The 19,552-nt window shown below is 49.2% G+C and overlaps 1 protein-coding gene across 5 annotated transcripts; it reads left to right on the plus strand.

The window, feature by feature from the left end:
• Positions 1–357: 357 nt before the first annotated feature.
• On the plus strand, positions 358–19,143 carry LOC124706629 (preprotein translocase subunit SCY2, chloroplastic-like). 5 transcript variants are annotated; one of them, XM_047238308.1, is made up of 13 exons: positions 358–793; positions 933–1,021; positions 4,035–4,114; positions 4,225–4,314; positions 4,687–4,778; positions 6,098–6,181; positions 7,375–7,519; positions 15,406–15,525; positions 15,601–15,730; positions 16,736–16,859; positions 16,941–17,047; positions 18,205–18,326; positions 18,417–19,143. In XM_047238308.1, exons 1-12 carry the CDS (start codon positions 373–375, stop codon positions 18,292–18,294), a joined length of 1,572 nt encoding a protein of 523 aa, XP_047094264.1. In that variant the 5' UTR covers positions 358–372; the 3' UTR covers positions 18,295–18,326; positions 18,417–19,143. The 5 variants fall into 5 exon arrangements, with proteins under 5 accessions (XP_047094264.1, XP_047094263.1, XP_047094262.1 ...); XM_047238307.1 differs by having other exon boundaries at positions 18,426–19,143; XM_047238306.1 differs by having other exon boundaries at positions 18,487–19,143.
• The last annotated feature ends 409 nt before the right edge of the window (positions 19,144–19,552 follow it).

Genomic DNA, 19,552 nt, shown 5'->3' on the forward strand with positions numbered 1-19,552 from the left:
TTCAGTACCGATTTATGAGCGTATTATGTATTTTGAGAAAAACTTTAACTATTAATTTAATTAATAAAATATGAGATATATACAACTAAAATTATATAATTAAATTCATATGTAAAATAATTTTTTAATGATATAATTTTTGTGCTATATATTTTATTAACCAAATTAATGGTTAAAGTCTTTTTTCGAAGTGCATAGTACACCGCTTTTGAGAAAATTTTGTGCCTCATATAGTCATATGCCAAGCGAGTCTGCAAGGTCCCACGTCGGACTTTCCCGAACACCAAGCCAGTCCCAGCAGATTGCGCCATTGCCGCCGCGCGGCGACACGGGGGCGGCCGTCGGCGACTCCGTTCGTCGGCAACCATCGCGATGCTCTCCTCCGCCGTCGCGCTCTCGCTCCCCATCCCGCACCTTCGCTTCGCCCCCAACCATCCGTCTCGTCGCGCCCACCACTGCCACCTCCTCCTCACCCGCACGGCCAGCCGCCCGCTCCCCCCGCCCCGCCGCCGCCTCCTTCTCGCCCCAAGGGCCTCTCCCTCCGCCGCCGAGCCGGCGCGTGACGGCAGCAGCAAGGTGCCCGGGTACCGGAACAGGTTCCTGGACCTGGCGCGGCTGGGGGCGGTGGCGGAGGGCGCGGCGGAGGCCTTCTTCCGCAGCGAGATCCGCCGCCGGCTGGCCGTCACCGCCCTGCTCATCGTGCTCAGCCGTGTCGGCTACTTCGTCCCGCTCCCGGGCTTCGACCGCCGCCTCATCCCCGACTCCTATCTCAGCTTCGCCCCGCTCCCCGCAGGTTCGTTCCTTCGTCCTCCAGATTACTCGCTCGCTCGTGCTAGACCGCTAGCTGTAATGCTCATGTCCGGAAGCGTGCAGCCATTGCGGCAACCTACTCACAGATTGTAATAATCCGCAACGCGCCTTCATCTATGCAGATGACCTCGTTGATTTTGCCTCTGAACTGAAGCTGTCGTTCTTCCAGCTGGGAATCAGCCACCAGATATCAGCATCTATTGTGATGCAGGTTCGGTGCACTCAATCATTTGCCCTGTCACGTACTTCTGTTTTCCAATGGCAACACTTGAATTGAATGTATATAATAGTATCTTATTTGAGTACATATCATGCTCGTGCCACTTGCCACAGCAGAAATCCCATCCTTGTCCCATTATTTTCTGATTTCTCAGTGATTCTCGCTGTTGACGTTACACCGTTGCTTGAGTTTTACATGTATACCTAACCGTTTTGGTCAAAGCTGATTTGGTTGGCCTGTTCAAGACTTAGAACCTGGCTTATTTTTTGTTTGATTAGGTTCAGATCCTGTTAACCCCAGTCATGCATAATTTGTTGCATATGTTATGCAGCGGCAAAATAGTCTGTCATCAGAACCAAAATGACCACAACGAAAGGATTTATGCAACTGACCTCAACATAACATAGACTAGCCAAATCCGCACTCGAAATTCCAGGCATAATAGGTTCAGGTTTTTGTGTTTATTAGAGCATCTCTAGTAGAGACCGAAAAAGTTGGAACCAAAAAAGTCTAATTCAGTCTCCCGAAAATGTGTGTTAGGTTGATTTTGCCACTCGCGCAGAACAGAAACCGTAAAATCGGAACTGGAAACACGAGATTAAATTCTCGCGGGAGAATTCATCGATGAACACATATAGATGATAGTTGATGCTCCGATTGAGCATCAAACTTTACATCATTTGTACTAATAACCTAAGTTAACTAACAGCCATCGCCGTGGGACCTAATTTTAACTGAGATGCGGCCCCGAGGGCCTCTGCGCGCGGCGGCGGAGGAAGGCGAGGTGGTGGAGGAAGGCGAGGTGTCGAGCTCCTACTCCGAGTCAAGCTCGACGATCTCGACCTTGACGCGGCGGACGCGCTCCTCCCGGCGCGCCGCCTCGTACTCGCGGACCTGGTGAACGGCGTCGGCCTCCTCTCGGCACCAGCGAGCTTGTGCCTCCGCCTCGGAGATGGCTGCCACGTGCGCGATGGCGGCGTCCTCCTCCTGGCCGTCGTGGACGTCGTCGCCCGCGGATAAGGTTGGCTCCCGCGCCGGCGCCGCGTCCTCCTCCTCCGACGAGCTGTCGTACACGGGCAGGTGAGGGGGGCGGCACGATCACGCCCCCAGTTCTTCCACCGGCGGGCGCTGCGCTGCGCTTGCGCGCGCCCTCCGAGCGGTTGAATTTCCGCTGCTCCGCCTCCGTGCGGAAAACGGGGGGCCGCGGCGGCGAGTCCCCGCCGCCCAAACCACCGCCTCCCCTAGCGGAGCTACCGCAGCTAGCCATGGGGAGGTGGAGCGACGGCGAAGCGGCGCATGCGAGGTGCGGATTGCTCTTCAGAGGAGGTGGAGCGAGGCCGCGGAGCGGGCGGCAGCGGCGGAGGGGAGTAGGGTTTGGAAACCGAACTCCCCTCCGTGGCCCGTTTTAATACGGGGCGACCCTCGCGTTTCTCGGGCCCCAGAGAACCTTTTACAGGCCGGGCTGCCGTTTCGGGCTCTGGTCTATAGCGAATTTGGCCCGAACCCGTAAATCCGCCGGAAAAGTTCAGTTCCGGTGGGGTTTACGGGTTCTGTTAGAGATGCTCTTAGGCTCCATTTCTCCATACAAAACATAACTTCAAGTTTTTTGGCCTTTATTAAGCACCATTACAGCTGCACATAAGGCCCCGTTTGGATAGCAGGTTTGCCCTCTGAAACGGGTGGAAATTACCGTTGAGTGTAAAATTAGCGAGCAGCGAGGTATTGTGCTGGTTGAATCCGTTGGATTATGATAACCACCTGGAAATGAAAAAAAAAACACCGAGACCTGCTAATCTCAATCCGATAGACACGTATTTGGGGGAAAGGGCTGTCACCGGACAGAGGAAGGAGTCACTGCCGGTACCGGAAGGATGCTACACCACTGATGGAGGTAGGCCATGCCAGGGGTCGAGCGGGCGCCTCACCGTCACAAATGGCAGGTGACTCCGGTGGACTGCCGCCGCCACTGCTGCTTCTTCTGGCTTCTCAATGCCGCCATGTGCTCGTCCTCCCACCGTCAATCCCCCCACGCACCTGCTGACCCCATCCCATACTCGTCTTGCTCGTCGCCGACCCCCACTAAAGCCACCGGCCGCTGCTACCACCTGCTGCTGCCGTTAGGAGAGAGGCGCTGGCAGCTGCTACTGCCTTTTGCTGCTGGCCCACCGCCGTCAGGAGAGAGTTGCCTGCCGCTGCTGCCGGCCCGTCGATGTGAGGAGGGGCGCTAGCCGCTATGATCTCTCTCTTGCTTCCCAGCATGCTCTTCCTCCCAGCTTCATTGCAGCCTTGCAGGTCCTGAGGCTTCCCCCAGAACCTGCTACCCAAACGGGGCATAAAAAGCAAATTCCAAACCAGAGAAAGGGCCTAGCTGATCACCGGTTTTTAGGGGACTAGTAAAATACCACTGAATTTGTCAAATTTCACTCAGCTCCCAGACTGGGCCTAAGGTTAGTTCATTTTGGAGGGAGAAGCTGAGTTTGGGCTTTTCGATCAGGGGATAGGATTAAGCTAGGGCCTAGGAGAAGCTGCTGGGAGTGGGGTACATGTGCAAATGAATCAGGAAAACGAAGTCTATTGTCATACAGGTGGGCCTATTTTGATCTTAATTTTGGGCTGTCACGGCCAAAGAGCATACAGGACCAGGATGCCATGCATGTAAACTCAAGCAACGGTGTAATAGCAATAGTAAGAAGTCCGAAAGAAAAAGATAAAATTGAGATTCGGGCGTAGATAGTGGCACAAACAAGGGAGTATTTCTTTTCTTGGAGAGACAAAGGAGGGTCCAATGCCTCCTAGACCCTTGTTTTCCGTGTACAGAAAACCAGAATTCTTACAAACATCCAGTTATAGCTTCATAAGTATGGCCATCAAATATCAAAAGTCACTTGAAAGTATACCTGAATACAGTGTCTTTGACTATACTAACTAATTCCGCTCAAGATAATCTTATTCCAAGAATAACAACCTGCTATTATTATTATAATAACAATTGTGTCTATTTTAGGTTCTTTGCCATGTTCTTCCATCACTTGAAAAGATACGCAAGGAAGGATTAGATGGGCATGAGAAGATCAAAAGCTATATGTGTGTTTAGTTGTCCATCTTTAACAGTGAGATTGATTTCTTTTGGCAACTGCGCTCCAGTTTCCGTAAGCCATTTCATCTAGTCTGAGCTCCGTCATCTTGCTGTTCAGATGGTGGCTGTCACTGGGTTTTGCAATTGTGGCTGCTTGTACTGTGTCATGCTATTCGCTGCAGTATTCTATATATGCAGCAAGTTACAGGTAAATTTCATTTTTGCATATTTGATTTGATAGTTTGACTTCTATCCTGCGCTTATCTGGCAAGCTTGCTGAAGTGCTCCATCATTGGCTACACCATGCCTGTTCTTCTGGTTTTGCACCTTAAGATTAGAACTAACATAACTGTATCCTGTTACCAGACTGCACGTAACGTATCACTTAATTTATGCCAGGCCATGGGCCCGTGACCCATTTTTACAGGGACAGACGTTACTAGTCCTCCTAATTTGAGTGAACTGGAGGGATGCATCATCATTATTATTATTATTATTATTATTATTATTATTATTATTATTATTATTATTATTATTACTACATCTGTTGCTCCATTTATTTTGCTCTCATCTGTCTCAGGGTTAAGCATGTCGTATTAACAAGCTTTCTGCTTGTCCTCGGTGCAATGTCAACGACATGGATCTGTGACACCATATCGGAATCTGGATTTGGTAGTACTCCTATCTCGTGCATATCTTTGTTTTAGCACCATCTGTTGCATGCCTTGACTATTCTGTGTATCTGGTGTACTATGAAACATTTTGTCATATATATGCTGTACTTGAAGTCTTGAATGGTTGTTCATAAGAGTATGTTTTAAGTCACTTAGTTTCATAGTACTAATATAGTAGATGTCTACACATCATATCCTTAAGTTGTGACCATTTGATTGTTAATTTTGTCTGAATGACATGTTTTTGTTCTGCATGCTCATTGTACTAAATAAACTGAACCTAGCTGAACAAATGCATACGTTTGGGCTGTCCGTACGTTTCATGCGCAACAGCAGCAGTTTAGGTGTGGCAAGCTGGGAGCTGCAATCAGCATGTTATGAGTCCCTGTGGCTGTTCGGAACAGTACCAATAGTCCAGCAGGCCTGTTAAAAAAAGTCCAGCAGATTAGGTGTGGCAAGCTGTGAGCTGCAGTCAGCATGTTATGAGTCCCTGTGGCTGTTCGGCTTAGTTCCAATAGTCCAGCAGGTCTGTTAAAAAAAGTCCAGCAGATTGTTGGCAAAAACTATTGCTTATTCTAGGCTGTTATCCTTACGATTAATACTAAATGGGAAATGATTGTGTTGATATGCCATCTGTTATCCAGTAGCATGTTCAAATAGATTGCTTTTGGATGAAGTAAGAATAATCAGTTGGTATCAGTTCTCAAATCCCTGTCTCTAATCTACGTCCTCTCTACCCTAGCGGGTGCTGTCTCATGTAATCGTCGTTCTTCAAACCGTCACAGCTGGTCTACTTTCTGGAATGTTTGTCCCTAACAATATGTCCAAGGAAAAAATGCATATCCATGTTGTGGAATAGCTTTCTGATTTGGTAATTTAATGTGTACGGTAGCATCTAGTTCCAGACAGAAAAAATTCCCCACTTTGTTTTGTTTTTACTAACTGGTTTGTGTCCTAACTAATGTGACTACTGGTATTGCTGCTCTTGAGAAAATGAGAGAGTGATTTGACTTTGGGGCTTTCATTCTGTTCTATTTCATCCCCTTTTTCACTAAACCGTGCAATGAGTAGGATTTCATCTTATAAGCAAAATGGAAAGTTAAGTATACATGGTTTCCTTACCTTCGTAATGTAGAATACACATGCAGTCATCCTGCATGGTTTCAGAACATAATATATGCAAAATCATTTTTACGTTGAATGACTTGGTGAGGTAAAACTTTTTACCATGTTTGTTGTTATCCATAGTACTGCATATCTTCTTGTTCTTTGTTATCACTTTCATGCTTACTGCTGCTTGTGTATTGTGTCGTCCAGGGCATGGCTCATCTTTGATTATTTGTGTGGGAATATTGACTGGTTACACAAATACACTACACAAGATGCTAACTCAATTTTCAGGTAATCTCTCTTAACTTTAGCTTGTCAAGTTACTAAATGTTTGTTTATACAGCACTTCTGCTTAGCAACCCATAAATCTTAGTAACGGTGATTTGTCTATTTCTGAACTGTATTTGTTGTCCTTCTTCCATCCTTTCTTTCTTTTCTTACTTTTGTGTGCCTTTTTTTACTTGCTTATTCGCAGGCAATTGTTTCGTACTGTTGACGAAAAGTCACGGTTAAATTCTTAAATCTTAGTCTTCTCTGGCAAATCAATTTGTCATCATATTCTGCCAACTTTATTGGAATGAATAAAAGAATACCCTTGTATTTTTTTTTCGTTTTTTTCCAATAAATTAAGACTTGTAAATTTATGTGGAAACTTGCACTTAATGTTGTAGGAAATATTGTCTCTTTTGTGATATCTTGGCAATGGCATTATCCTTTTTAACTATGCTATCAGATCTACTGGAGCTCTATCTCTCTAGCTAAACATAAGATAATTTCATGTATTCTCCGTCCAGCATCATATGGGTTGTGAACATTTAGTATGGTAGTGCCAATTTGATATGTTTTATGTCAATGTATAGTAGAATATATTACTCCATCTGTCCCAAAACGTCTTATATTGTGGGATGGAGGGAGTACTAAGTAACTTCGTTAGATGGATCAAACAGTCTTTGTGTTGCGTACTAAGGTTTAGGGAGGTAGGAGAAGGGCTCTCACCCTTGGGGCAAGATATAAGAGTTTATCCTCAATTCTTGCCTGATAATACATTCTGAGTAACAAATGTTAGGTCGTATCTCTAACTGGCTTAAGGCCCCAGCGAAAACATATAAGTAGGTCGCGCTCCAACGTGGCGTCCCAACCTATTTTAAAAACATTGCCGTGTCAATACTCGCAAAGTGTACTATACTACTATCAAGTTTCATGCACCAACCAATAAACCAAAAGTCAAAACTGGTGTAGAAGGTTGGGCAAATCCACATATACTTCAACATGTGTGGCGACCTTCGCCACAAGGCTGCCTTACACCCCCTTCTTACTACTTTTCGTGTGAGCACGTTACTCGAGATATCCCCTACTCTTATGTTGTTTCGGTAACAACACCACCTTAAATTTGCAGAGTTTTATACTGTATGATATGCAGGGAACTGATAGTGTGACAGTTCTACTTCATATTATATTATCTTATTATAACTTGCCTTCTGGAGCAGGAAATGTGTACATGTGTTGGCCCTACATCTTGGGAATAGCTGGAATCTTTATGATGGTTACTATGGGGGCAGTGCTGGTGACTGAAGGGTCTAGGAAGATAAAACTTCAATACTATGGATTTAAATTAGCTTCTGGTGCAAGGTAGTAATATAGTTTGATTTTGCATTTTCTGTTGCAGCATAATATTGATGTTGTTATTTGCAGGGATGGGTCTCAGAGGCAAGTGGCGAGCAAAATGTTGGCAATGATGTGCCAAGGGCTGTATCTTTGGCTTATTCGTCATTTGAAAAATTAAGTTGTTACAATTGAAGGATGCTCTAGCCTAGCCCCACCTCTCCTCCAGCCCCGCCGCCGTCGGGCCCCCGCCGGCAGCCTCCTCCCGCAAGCTCCCTCCTCCTCCCTCTCCCAAGCCATGTCGGAATCCCCCACCTCCAGCGACGGCCCGCTGCGCGGCCGTGAGGACCGCTGGAACGGCGGCGGGTCATCTGACGAAGACTCGCCGCGGTCCTACCGGGACGTGGTCCGCGGCGTGGCAATCGAGACCCCGTCGGAAGTTGTCCCGGTGTCCCCTCGCGGCCGCGGGGCGCCTCGCTCGGAGGTGCACGCGGTCGTTGAGCCCTTCGACGCGCTGGACGTTCCCGACGAAGATGATGAAGACGAAAGTCCGTGGATTGACCCCCATGCCAAACGGAAGCGCGCGCGTCGTGGAGCCAAGCGTAGGGCGGCGGCGCTGCGCGTCGGCTGCGAGGCCACGGCGTTTGATGGCCTGTGCCTGCGGTGCCTGGAACCTGGCCATCGCGCAAAGGGTTGCACGGTCGGTGACCGGTGCCTCCGTTGCGGCGAGGTGGGTCACTGGGCGCGGGACTGCACCCAGCCGCGGCCACCGTCTTCTTCGGGCTCCGAGGATCTGCCGGCAAGGAAGCGTGCTGGGAGCGGCCGTTCCTCTGCCCGACGGTCCCCTGAGCTCGCTCCCCCTCCCCCTCCCCCGCCTGCACATCGGGTGGTTCGGCCGCCACCGCGGCCTGCCATTCCTTCTGAACGCCGCTCCGGCCCCAGGCTCGGTGTCGCAGCGCGCTCTGGTGCGGCTGCGACGCAGCCTTCGGCCTCGCGTGGCCAGGCGGGGGGTTCCGCTGCTGCACGCCGCCCGGCGCCACCTCGGCATGACCGGCAGCCGACCCGTGAGTCCGAGGGTTCACGTCGCGCAGCACCTCCACCACCGCGTGCCCCAGCTCCGGCCCCACACGCCCCGCGGTCTAGCGCGTCTGCCCGCGCAGCGGCCCCGCCACGACGTGCTCCGGCCACGGCGTCACACGCCCCGCGGCAAAGCGCTACCGCCGCCCCACCTCGCGCGATCGCCACGGCGCCCCCCATCGCCCCGCAGTCAGCTCGTGTTGTCGCGGCGGCCTCGTTACCTGTGCTCCAGAGGGCCCAGGCCAACACCGGCATTCGCCCTGCCCTGCCTAACCGCCGCGCAGAGGACACGCGCGTGGAACCGCTGGGAGTGCTAGCTCCGTCTGCATCCCGGCGTTCGGTCGCCGTCGGTGGCGAGCTCGCACGGCGCCCAGCCCGCAGCACGTGCGTCTTCCCCCGCTCCCCAGAGCTCGAGGCGGCGGAGGAGGCGCTTGATCGTGCTCTGACGGCCACCATCGTGGGTTCCCATGCGCAGGTCGAGGTGGATGATGTGGCTGCTACTCTGATTAGGACGTATGGACTGCTCACCGCGGAATTCTCCGTTCACCGGCACCAACCGTCGGATTTCCTAATCTATTTCGGCAGCGATGCGGTTTGTGACCGGGTGCTCCATGACGAGTTTCTCCAGACTCAATCAGCTCGCCTTCGTCTTGCTCCTTGGTCGCGCCGCACGCAGGCATCCTCCGGAGGGCTCGCGGTGCGGCTGGACATGGAGGTCGAAGGGTTGCCGGCGAACGCTTGGAGCTTGGCCGCGGCCGAGACTCTCTTGGCCCCCCATGGTTGGGTTGAGCGCCTTGACGTCTTGACTCGTACGCGTGCAGATATGGCGACCTTCCGGTTGTCAGCTTGGTGCGCCGACCCAACCGCCATCCCGCTCGCGACGGACTTCCACATCGTCGAGCCGGGTGAGGCACCACCTCCGGATGCGCTCGCGGCTCCAAACGAGCAAGTCGTCCCGCCTCACGTCGAGACGCTGGTATACCCACTGCTGTTGCACATCACGCACATGCAAGATTTCAGGCGCCCGCCGGCGGCGCCCGGAGGCGGTGGCGACCATGGCACTGACGGTGCCACTCCTGCATGGCCGCTAGAACGTCGGTTTTCGTATGAACCTGGGCATGAAGATGAGCTCCCTTCAAACGGTGGCGGCGCGCTGAGCGGCGGCGCTGCGCGCGGCGGCGCGCCACCTTCCAATGGCCGGCACCACAGGGCCACCTCGACGTTGACTGCTCCTGTGGCAGCTAGCGTTGCAACCAACGGGGTGGTCACGGAAGCCCAACGGAAAAGGCGACGGCGCCATACGAAAAGGAGGAGAAGCAACGGAAAGAAAAAGTGCGCAGAAGACGGCGACGCCACGCTGCTGGCTGACGCAGGCGATGCTTCAGAGCACGCTGTTGTGCAGCTGGAGCTGGCCTCTGAGCCTCCGCTGCGTACCATGGCAGAATCGGAACCAGCCGTTGCAACTGGCTCTGGAGCGGCGACTGCTTTTTGTGAGGCAGGACCGGAGTTTGAATCTCCTTCGCCGTTGTCTGGGGTGGCGACCGTGACCAGGTCCCCTCTTTGTCCTTTGGACGATAGCGAGGAGGTACTGGTAGAAGATGCGTCTGACGATGAGGAGCCCACCCCTGGAGCTGACGAGGAGGCTGCCTTCGTTTCCCTTTGCGTGCTGGAGGAATTGGATAAGGATGGGCAAGTGGATGAGGCTCAGGCCTTTCCCCTGGAAAAAGATGCCAACATCCCCACGCTTCAGCAGCAAGCGGTTCTTGGGCTGGGCCTAACGGAGCTGAGTGCGGCTACTACCAGAAGCGGTGCTTCAGTGTTGGGCCTCCCCTTAGATACAGATGCGGGGCCGTCAAAGGAGCAGGAAGCTATGAGCATCACGGTCGCTGCAGAACCTTCTACTGCAGGCAACGACCAGAGGTTGGTCGTCAGGTCGAGTGCAACCTCGGGCCTGGCGTCTTCTTCTCGGTTCGCGACGCCACCAATCCAATTCTGCCGCAATAGGAGAATGCCGGCGCGAGCGCAGGAGGTGCCTCGGCCACGCAACCTTGGCGAGTTCTTGCTAGCAGCGAAATCACGCACGGACATGCTAATATGCTCCCCAGTTGTGAGACGACGGTTGGTTGAGCTCAACTTCCAGCCCCGGCGTAGCAGACGGATCGCAGGACAGCCGGCTGGCTTGGATACTGAGCAACGCGCACTACGCGTCCTGCTCCGCAAGCTGGGGATCATTGAAGGTGATGAGTCCATATCGGATGAGGCAATCGCAGCCTACCATCGGCTGTTTGAGTTGCCCTTGGAGGATGACATGATCGAGGCGATGGCTGACCTCTACGGGTGGTCCTTGGGATCTCTCACGGATGATCCGAGTGTAGCCATGGCGCCAGCGGGTGGCAGCCTCATTGAGGTTTGACCATCCCCAGGTTGCATCGGGTGTCGCAATCGTTTCCATGACGATCGACCTAAGGATGGGTATCTGGAATGCGCGCGGGCTAAACGATCCGGCTCGGCGTACTAGTGTGTGTAGTGTAGTTCGTACGATGGGTGCATCGATTGTGTGTCTCCAGGAGACCAAATTGGATGTTGTAACTCCCTCTCTTGTTATGGATGCCTTGGGCGGGGATTTTGATGGTTATTTCTGCTTGCCGGCGGTTCACACGCGGGGGGGAATTATTATCGCTTGGGTGGGGCGCTCGGTTCAGCTGAGCAATGTCCACCTAGGGGATCACAGCCTAACGGCTTGGGTCGCTCCGGCTCGGGGTGATCCGTGGTGGTTGACCTGCGTCTACGGCCCGCAGGCGGAGCCAGATAAGATCGCTTTCCTTGCTGAGTTGCGAGAGGTGCGAGAGGCTCGCCGGGGCCCTTGGGTGGTTTGTGGCGACTTCAACCTTATCTACCAAGCAGAGGATAAAAACAATGCTAACTTGAATCGTCGCATGATGGGGAGGTTTCGACGCTTCATCAACGATTGCGAGCTTAAGGAGTTGTACCTGCATGGTAGGAGATACACCTGGTCCAATGAGCGCGAGAACCCGACCTTGGTACGTCTTGATCGGGTGTTTTGCACTGTGGGCTGGGAGGGCTTGCACCCTAGTTGCTCGCTTCGATGCCTGTCATCTGTAGTATCTGATCACTGCCCTCTACTTCTCGACTGTACACCTCGCCCGCCTAGCCGGCGACGTTTCCAGTTTGAGACGTATTGGACTAAGTTGGATGGCTTCAGTGACACGGTTTCGGAAGCTTGGACTTCTGTGGCAGCCGACGTAGACGACCCCTTTCGGAGGCTTACGACACGGCTCAAGATGGCAGCCCGTCGCCTTATGAGCTGGAGCGATCGTCGGGTGGGCTGTGTTCGGTTGCAGCTCATGCTGGCGAGGGAGATTATCCTCCGGTTCGATGTGGCCATGGAGTCTCGATCGCTCTCGGCCTCGGAGAGATGGTTGCGAGCCAAGCTTAAGCATGCCTACCTGGGTCTCGCTTCGCTGGAGCGTACCATGGCCCGCCAACGAGCCAGGATCGCTTGGTTGCGTGAAGGTGACGCCAATACGGCATTCTTTCACCAACATGCGTCCTACCGGAAGCGCAAGAACGTGATCTACGAGCTTCAGGCTGATGGTGCGGTTGTTTCAGACCACGCAGCCATGGCTGAAGTTGCGTTTGACCACTTCTCCGCTCTTCTTGGCACGGCGGAGCAACGTCAGTTCTCGCTCGACCTGGACTTCATCGGGTCTCGCTCGGAGGACTTGAGTGCCCTGGACGCCCCCTTCTCTCTTGAGGAGGTGTGGAATGTGGTTCGGACCCTCCCGCGTGGCAAGGCCCCGGGGCCGGACGGCTTTACAGCGGAATTCCTGCAAGGTTGTTGGGATACGGTAAAGTTCGACATCATGGCGTGCTTCGACAAGCTGTTCGCACTGTCCGGTAGAGGGTTTCAGGGTCTTAATCAGGCCTTGATTACCCTGCTACCCAAGAAGGCGGATGCAGCTGGGTTGAAGGATTACCGCCCGATTAGCCTTATCCACATTTTCGCCAAACTGGTGTCCAAGACGCTTGCCTCACGTCTTGCACCGAGATTGGGAGATCTGGTTAAGGAGAACCAATGCGCTTTCATAAGAAAGCGATGCATTCATGATAACTTCATGATGGTGCAACAAACGGCTAGATACCTGCACAGGCTCAAGGAGCCTCGGGTATTGCTCAAGCTGGATATCGCGCATGCGTTCGATTCAGTCTCGTGGGCACTTCTCATGGAGGTGCTGCGTAAGGCTGGCTTTGGCCCACGGTTCCGCGAGTGGGTTGCTATCCTCCTGTCCACGGCCAACACACGCATCCTGCTGAATGGGGAGCCGGGTCCCCCCATTTGGCATCGCAAGGGCCTTAGGCAGGGGGACCCCCTCTCGCCCATGTTGTTTGACCTCGTGATCGAGACCCTCAACTGCCTCCTGGCTAAGGCTAGAGAGTTGGGGGTGCTCCGTCAGTTGGCACCTCGGGAGTTAGCGGCGGGCGTCTCGCTCTACGCGGATGACGTCGTCCTGTTCTGTCACCCGGATAGGTCGGAGTTGCTCGTCGTGCGCGAGCTCCTCGCTTCCTTCGGGCACGCTTCAGGGATGCACACCAACTTCGCGAAGTGCTCGGTGTCCCCCATCGGATGTTCGGAAGAGGTGGCTGAGGAAGCGGCAGCGGTGATGGAGTGTCAGCTCGCTCACCTACCGATAAAGTACCTCGGCATACCTCTTTCCCTACGTCGGCTGTCTGCGGCTGCCCTCCAACCCATGGTGGACCGGATTGCGGACTGCCTCCCCAAGTGGAAGGCGGGGATGTTGGCCAAGGTAGGACGTCTGGCTCTGGTCAAGTCGGTCCTTGCGGCTATACCCCTCCACCAGCTGGTGGTCTTGGGCGTCAATGTGCGAGCACTCAAGCAGGTGGAGAAGATCCTTCGTGGTTTCCTTTGGGTGGGCCGTAAGGAGGCTCATGGGGGCCACTGCCATGTCAACTGGCGCAGGGTGTGCCGCCCCCTCGAGCTTGGTGGGCTGGGCATCCCAGATCTCGCTCGGATGGCGGTCAGTCTCCGCGTGCGGTGGCTCTGGAGGATGCGTACGGACCCCGACAGGCCGTGGCATGGGCTAGACATGCAGTTCTCGACAGACGAGCGGAGCGTGTTCGCTGCATCCACCAGGATGGTACTTGGCAGCGGAACGTCCGCCCTCTTCTGGGAGGACAAATGGTTGGATGGTAAATCCATCGCCGAGATTGCGCCTGAGCTACTTAAGTTGGTTTCGGGGCGCATTCGGAAACGGAGGACGGTCCGGGAGGCCCTTACCGATAGACAGTGGATTGCTGACATGCGCGGGGCTTTCAGCAACCTGGCGCTGTGGCAATACATCCAGGTCTGGCGTTTGACGCGGGGCATTCGTTTTGTTGACACTCCTGACAGGCTGTTGTGGCGGTGGACGGCAGATGGTGTTTACACAACTGCCTCCTGCTACAGAGCAATGTTACATGGATCGATCTGGTCTTCGTCATGGAAACTAACCTGGAAGTCTTGGGCCCCCCCAAGGGTCAAATTCTTTCTATGGTTGGCCTGTCAGGACCGCTGTTGGACAGCAGATCGACTTGCCCGTCGCGGATTGCAACATCCTCCCAGATGCGTCCTCTGCGACCAGGAGATGGAGACTATGGAGCACATCCTAGTCGGATGCCCCTACTCTCGGATCACATGGCATGAGGTACTGTCCTGGATTCGCTCGCCGGCGGCCATTCCGGCTGATGGGGTTTTGTTCGTTGATTGGTGGGATACAACCGTCCGAGCTTCCCCAAAGGCGGCCCGTAAGGGCATCTCCTCGGCGATCATGCTCACGGCTTGGTGGCTATGGAAGCGGCGGAATGCTATCATCTTCGATGGCGCGCGACCCGACCTTCACGGCTTGCTTGACACGATAAAGGCGGATGCCAAATCGTGGGCGACAGCGGGGGCTTCAGGGCTTGCGGCACTGCTCCCCACTGTGTAGTGTGTACTGTGTCGCCTTGTACTCGGGTGTGGCCTCTCTAGGCTTGTATCAAACTCTCTCTATCAATGCATCGAAACGCAAGCTTTTGCGTTTTCTCGAAAAAAAAAGGGATGGGTTTATATATTCCTTCCTTAATCTTCGTAAAAAACTGTCATTTTAACTCTAAAATGTATCGTTCTTTCTTATCTTCCTTAACATTATATTTCTCTGAGGAAATGTATCGTTATTCTTCTTCCAACCTTGCAAAAATTATCATGTCACACTAGAACATTACCTGCGCAAAATGGTTGTATCTCTTCAAAAGAGGGTTGCATTACTTAGCATATGGTGATGTGCTCATGTTGTAGGATGCAGGTCATTAAGCTCATGATACCTTTTATACTGTCACCTTTTATCATCTATGTGGCTAAGTTACGGGAATTTCTGAGTTGGTCTCTACCGTACCAGGTCCCAGTCAAAGAAATATTTTGCTAGGGACCAAACTATTTTTTGTTCACTGTAGGTTATTTACAGAAGCCGGAAAGCTACTTCCGGTACAAGCATTTTTTTTCTTGATGAAATATACATTTTAACAACACTCAGAACCACACCTTGCTTCTTTGGAGTGCTTTTAGGTTTTTAGCTCCTAAGCATTCTGTGATACTCTTCTACCAACTCTTTAGCTCTACCCTGGTATGTCATGATGAGATGACTGGATGCATTTTGACCCTTCAGAGATTACTTGCTAGTTAACATCACCTTTTCATCTAATGCAAAGTTTCCTGATATTAAGTTAATAGGTATAAATTGTTTAGAAGCATTACAGTTTCCTTTCTATTTCACCCTTTGTAGGAATGAAAACTCCCCAGTTACAGAGGTTGAGCCATATATTCCCTTCAATATAAACCCAACAGGGATGCAGCCTTTGCTTACAACCTCATACCTACTTGCTTTTCCAAGTATTATGGCCAGGTAATCCATCGTTTGCGTGTTCGTGTGCCCTTGTGTGTTCACTTTTCTGACCATTCTGATGTGGAATTTCTTCAGCATTTTTGGTTCGCCATTTTGGGAGAACTTGAAGGAAATTTTTAATCCAAGGACTTCAGTTGGTGGTAGTCCGTGGGTTTATTATTTGACCTATGCGTTTTTTGTCTTCGTCTTCAACATTTTTGACATTGTAAGTTTGCTTTCATCTTCATAAATCCTTTTAAACCAACATTTTGAATATCTGTAAGCAGTTAACAAGTGGCCACCCTACCTTGAAGCGCAACTGCAGAAATGGCCTTTGAAGTTTTAAATATAAGCATCCGTGTGGACTATGTAGTATAGTAAACATGTAACTTAACAGTGTCCTAAGATTATCATATTTTTTTTATGGGAGGGGTTTTGTCGCCACTGGCTTGAACTTTCAAATGATGGAATCTAAGCGACTAACATTATTTGATGAAAACAACAAAATAGGACCTGCTAATACTGTAACCTACATATGCACCACAGAAAGAGAAGCAAAGTCACATAAGTGTGTGACCATAGTGTCTACTGTGTTGTTTATCAATTTGCACCAAGTACAATACTGCATCCTGATCAAAGTACTGTATTAATATGGACTTCTAAACCAAAATGTAAAACTATTTATCTCTGTCACCCGCAACAGGGCTCATGTTTCTGTCTATATAGCTTTTTGAGGAAGTCAATGTGCCTTCTCGAGTCATTCACACAGCAAGAATTATTTTTTCGTTTGGTTGCTATATGAAGACCTTTATAATATTTCAAGATATGCTAAACCTTTAGATTTGCCTGATCTGCATGCACCGTGAAGGTAGACCTACCCTCTTCAGAATGTTGCGAGATTGAATATTAGTGCAATTTTCTCTCATGATGAACATACTATGCCTTTATTATCTTGTCATCATGGTGGTTTAGTACTGTTATAATTATATATATACTCTAATTACTGAACCAAGTACTACCACAATGTAACGTTTAGGACATTGATTTATATTTTTTCACAAACAGAACATCAACTTATGATCTTCACTCTTATAATTTGATAGTGGGATGTGTGTTCTTAACATTTTTGCGGAACACAATATGCTTTTTTTGGATTCTGACTTCTGAGGCGCACTTCTGTTTGTACATGCGCTATCGTAATATACCTTAATCTATAAACTATGCTCTGCAGGCCAACTTACCAAAAGAGATATCCGATTACCTAAATAAGATGAGTGCCAGAGTACCAAAGATAAAGCCTGGAAGAGCAACAGTAGATTATCTTACAAAGATACAAACGTCGACACGTTTCTGGGGTAGGTTAACATGGCGAAACTTTTCGTTGGTTTTACCTCCTGCCCATTTGTCATTCAGTTTATATCTCTCTTGTATTTCAGGAGGTCTACTTCTGAGCTTGCTGGCAACTTCCTCATTATTACTTGACAGATATCTTAGACAAATAAATGAGGGCTTTTCCATAGGGTTCACATCAGTCTTGATTATTGTGAGTGCATCTCAAGTATATTCTTCATTATGATTTGAGATAAATTATAATTGTGGAATTCCAACTTTATACTGGCTTGATCAGCTATTGTGTACTAACATTGATCATTTAGATATAGGTACCTGTCTCCAATTATTAATGAAAGAAAAGTTGCTCAAGTGATTTGAGCTGAATTTTGTTTTACAGCCCTAATGATGGCATACTTGTGTGTCAATTCTATATAACTATATAAATGAAGACCACTAACTATTTTTCTGTTTGGTTTGCTGCCTTTGGGGCTTTTAGAAGGGTCCTTTTTCGTGTTCCTCTCTCCTAAGTTCAAAATGACAATATTTAAATGGTCAGAGTTTTTTTGGCAAATGAGCCTAATTCTATTCATCAACAGTTCATCAACTTCTCATCCTCTAGCAATTGAAACACTTCTGCTGTATCCTAAAGCTTATTTTCTGAGAAGGGATAATTGCTTATATGCTACTGAACAACTAACAGTTTCATCTTTTGCCAAAAAAAAAAAAAAATATAACAGTTTCATCATATGCCACTGAAAGTTTCCCAATTCATTCTGTACCATTCACTTCCAAGACTTCACAGTTTGCCACTGCCATTAGTGTGCTTCCATTAAGTGGTAATAAATGTCAGTGTTTTCACTTAATTGCCTACTTGACATGAGGCAACATGAACTGGCCTTGTCTGGTTCGGCTAACTACCTGCAACTGAGGTTGCAGCCCTGTAAGGCACCCATAGTGTCAGTAGCATTAGCATTGTATAAGCGGCATGTGCATGCACCATTAACACTGCTAAACCAGGGTAAAATGGTTGCTTTACCTAATTGACAGAAGCTCATTAACACCCAGCTAACAGTGAAAGAAACTAATGAAGAGATTTTGGAAGTGAATCGTATAGAATGATTAGTTTCTCAGTAGTATAAGTAACTCCCAAAAAACAGGTGTATATCTGACAGGCGTTAAAGCCATATGGTCCATTACAGACCTAACAATGTCATACCTTAAAGCAACGTTTGGTCAAACCTAAGCCTTGCAGATTTCTGTGTTGTTGGGCTTCTGATTATGAACTCTATATTAGATTGTAGCTTTGTACTTCCATTTACTAATGGGTGTTATATACTAATTTTGGTTTGTATTATAATGACCATTCAGGTGGGCTCCATTATTGAACTGAGAAGGTCCTATCAAGCATATAATGTGATGCCAGCACTAAGCAAAGTTTTGAAGAGATATGGTGCATAAGGTTATGTAAACATGATGGTGCCATCCAGAAGGTAGTCTTCTCTACTTTGTTGCTATTCTTAATCAACATTCGAAGTTAAGCTTAATTTCTAGAAGATGAGCATCCTTCTGAGAAAAATCAGGGCTTACAGGTTCACAAGTTCTGTCTGTATTGCAACCTTTTAGTGAAATATTGTTACCAACATCTTGCAGTACCTTACAAGCTGCTGTCGGGTTTTGTTGGAATGAGAGGGAGTTGGTTGTGGAGCGTTCTCCAAGGACATGCATTCGGCTAAAGAACCAATGAGGATATCCAGTTGTTTTGTACAGCAGAATGTCCAGCCATTCTTGATACAGCGAGGAGGAAGGAGCTGTGCCATTGTGCCTTTCGGTTTTGTTGCTGATGGCTTTCTGTTTTGTGGACCAAAAAGAAGGATACCAGTTCCATCCTGTTGTATAAATTTCTTGCGGATCATATTGCCTAACAGCTGACTGGAAGTTAGGTTATAATTGGTGCTGTCAAATTGAATGACCCGTGAAAGGCGAACATTGATTGTTCCAACATATGAAGCTGACAAAGAATGATTTGCACTTCAATGTGCCGTATGCGATAATTCACCTGTCTACTACTATAGTGAGTATTAACTTAGTGCTGATGAATTGGACAGAAAATTCCTATGATAGATGAATGGAAAAACATTTTATACTATTTCTGCTGCTACTACTATAAATGAGGATGCTTATGAACTTACTTTGGGCACTAACTACTGTTTGTAAGAATTTTAGCTTTGAGGAAAAAAAAATACTATTGCTACTGATAATGGTATGCTTTATGATATTGCTATGAATATAAATGTGTTCTTGATGAAATTGCTGAAGTAATACAAGACTAGCCTAAATGTGTAAATATTGATTCCACTTGGAAAGAATTGGCTATAAATATTGTTGTGCTAAATGATGTTGCTATTAAAAATAGAAATGCTACTGATGATGTTCTACCTACTCGTTATAATAATAATTGTCCTATTCATGGAAGCTCTATTATATTCTTGAGTTCTCCTAGCCACACGATAAATGAGAGTACTGCTTATTGTTGAGAGTTCTGTTCTACTACTGGGTTTGTTTGTGATAATGATATTCTTGGTGATAACTATATTGATTTGCTCCTATGGCCACCAATAATCATTATGAGAGAGAAACATGGTTATGTAAGTATTCATCAAATTTGTCTCCCTGGGTTAGAAACTTCAAGTAATAATCTATAGAAATACTGCTTCAA

The sequence above is a fragment of the Lolium rigidum genome, chromosome 4 (assembly GCF_022539505.1).
Source record: "Lolium rigidum isolate FL_2022 chromosome 4, APGP_CSIRO_Lrig_0.1, whole genome shotgun sequence".
NCBI classification, from domain to species: Eukaryota; Viridiplantae; Streptophyta; class Magnoliopsida; order Poales; family Poaceae; genus Lolium; species Lolium rigidum.

What these genes read in the sequence shown, in the direction of transcription:
- LOC124706629 (XM_047238308.1), top strand. Translation starts at nt 373, where the DNA reads ATGCTCTCCTCCGCCGTCGCGCTCTCGCTCCCCATCCCGCACCTTCGC. An exon ending in TCTTCAACATTTTTGACATT is followed by an intron (nt 15,731 to 16,735) that starts GTAAGTTTGCTT and finishes TATGCTCTGCAG; the next exon opens with GCCAACTTACCAAAAGAGAT. An exon ending in TCACATCAGTCTTGATTATT is followed by an intron (nt 17,048 to 18,204) that starts GTGAGTGCATCT and finishes ATGACCATTCAG; the next exon opens with GTGGGCTCCATTATTGAACT.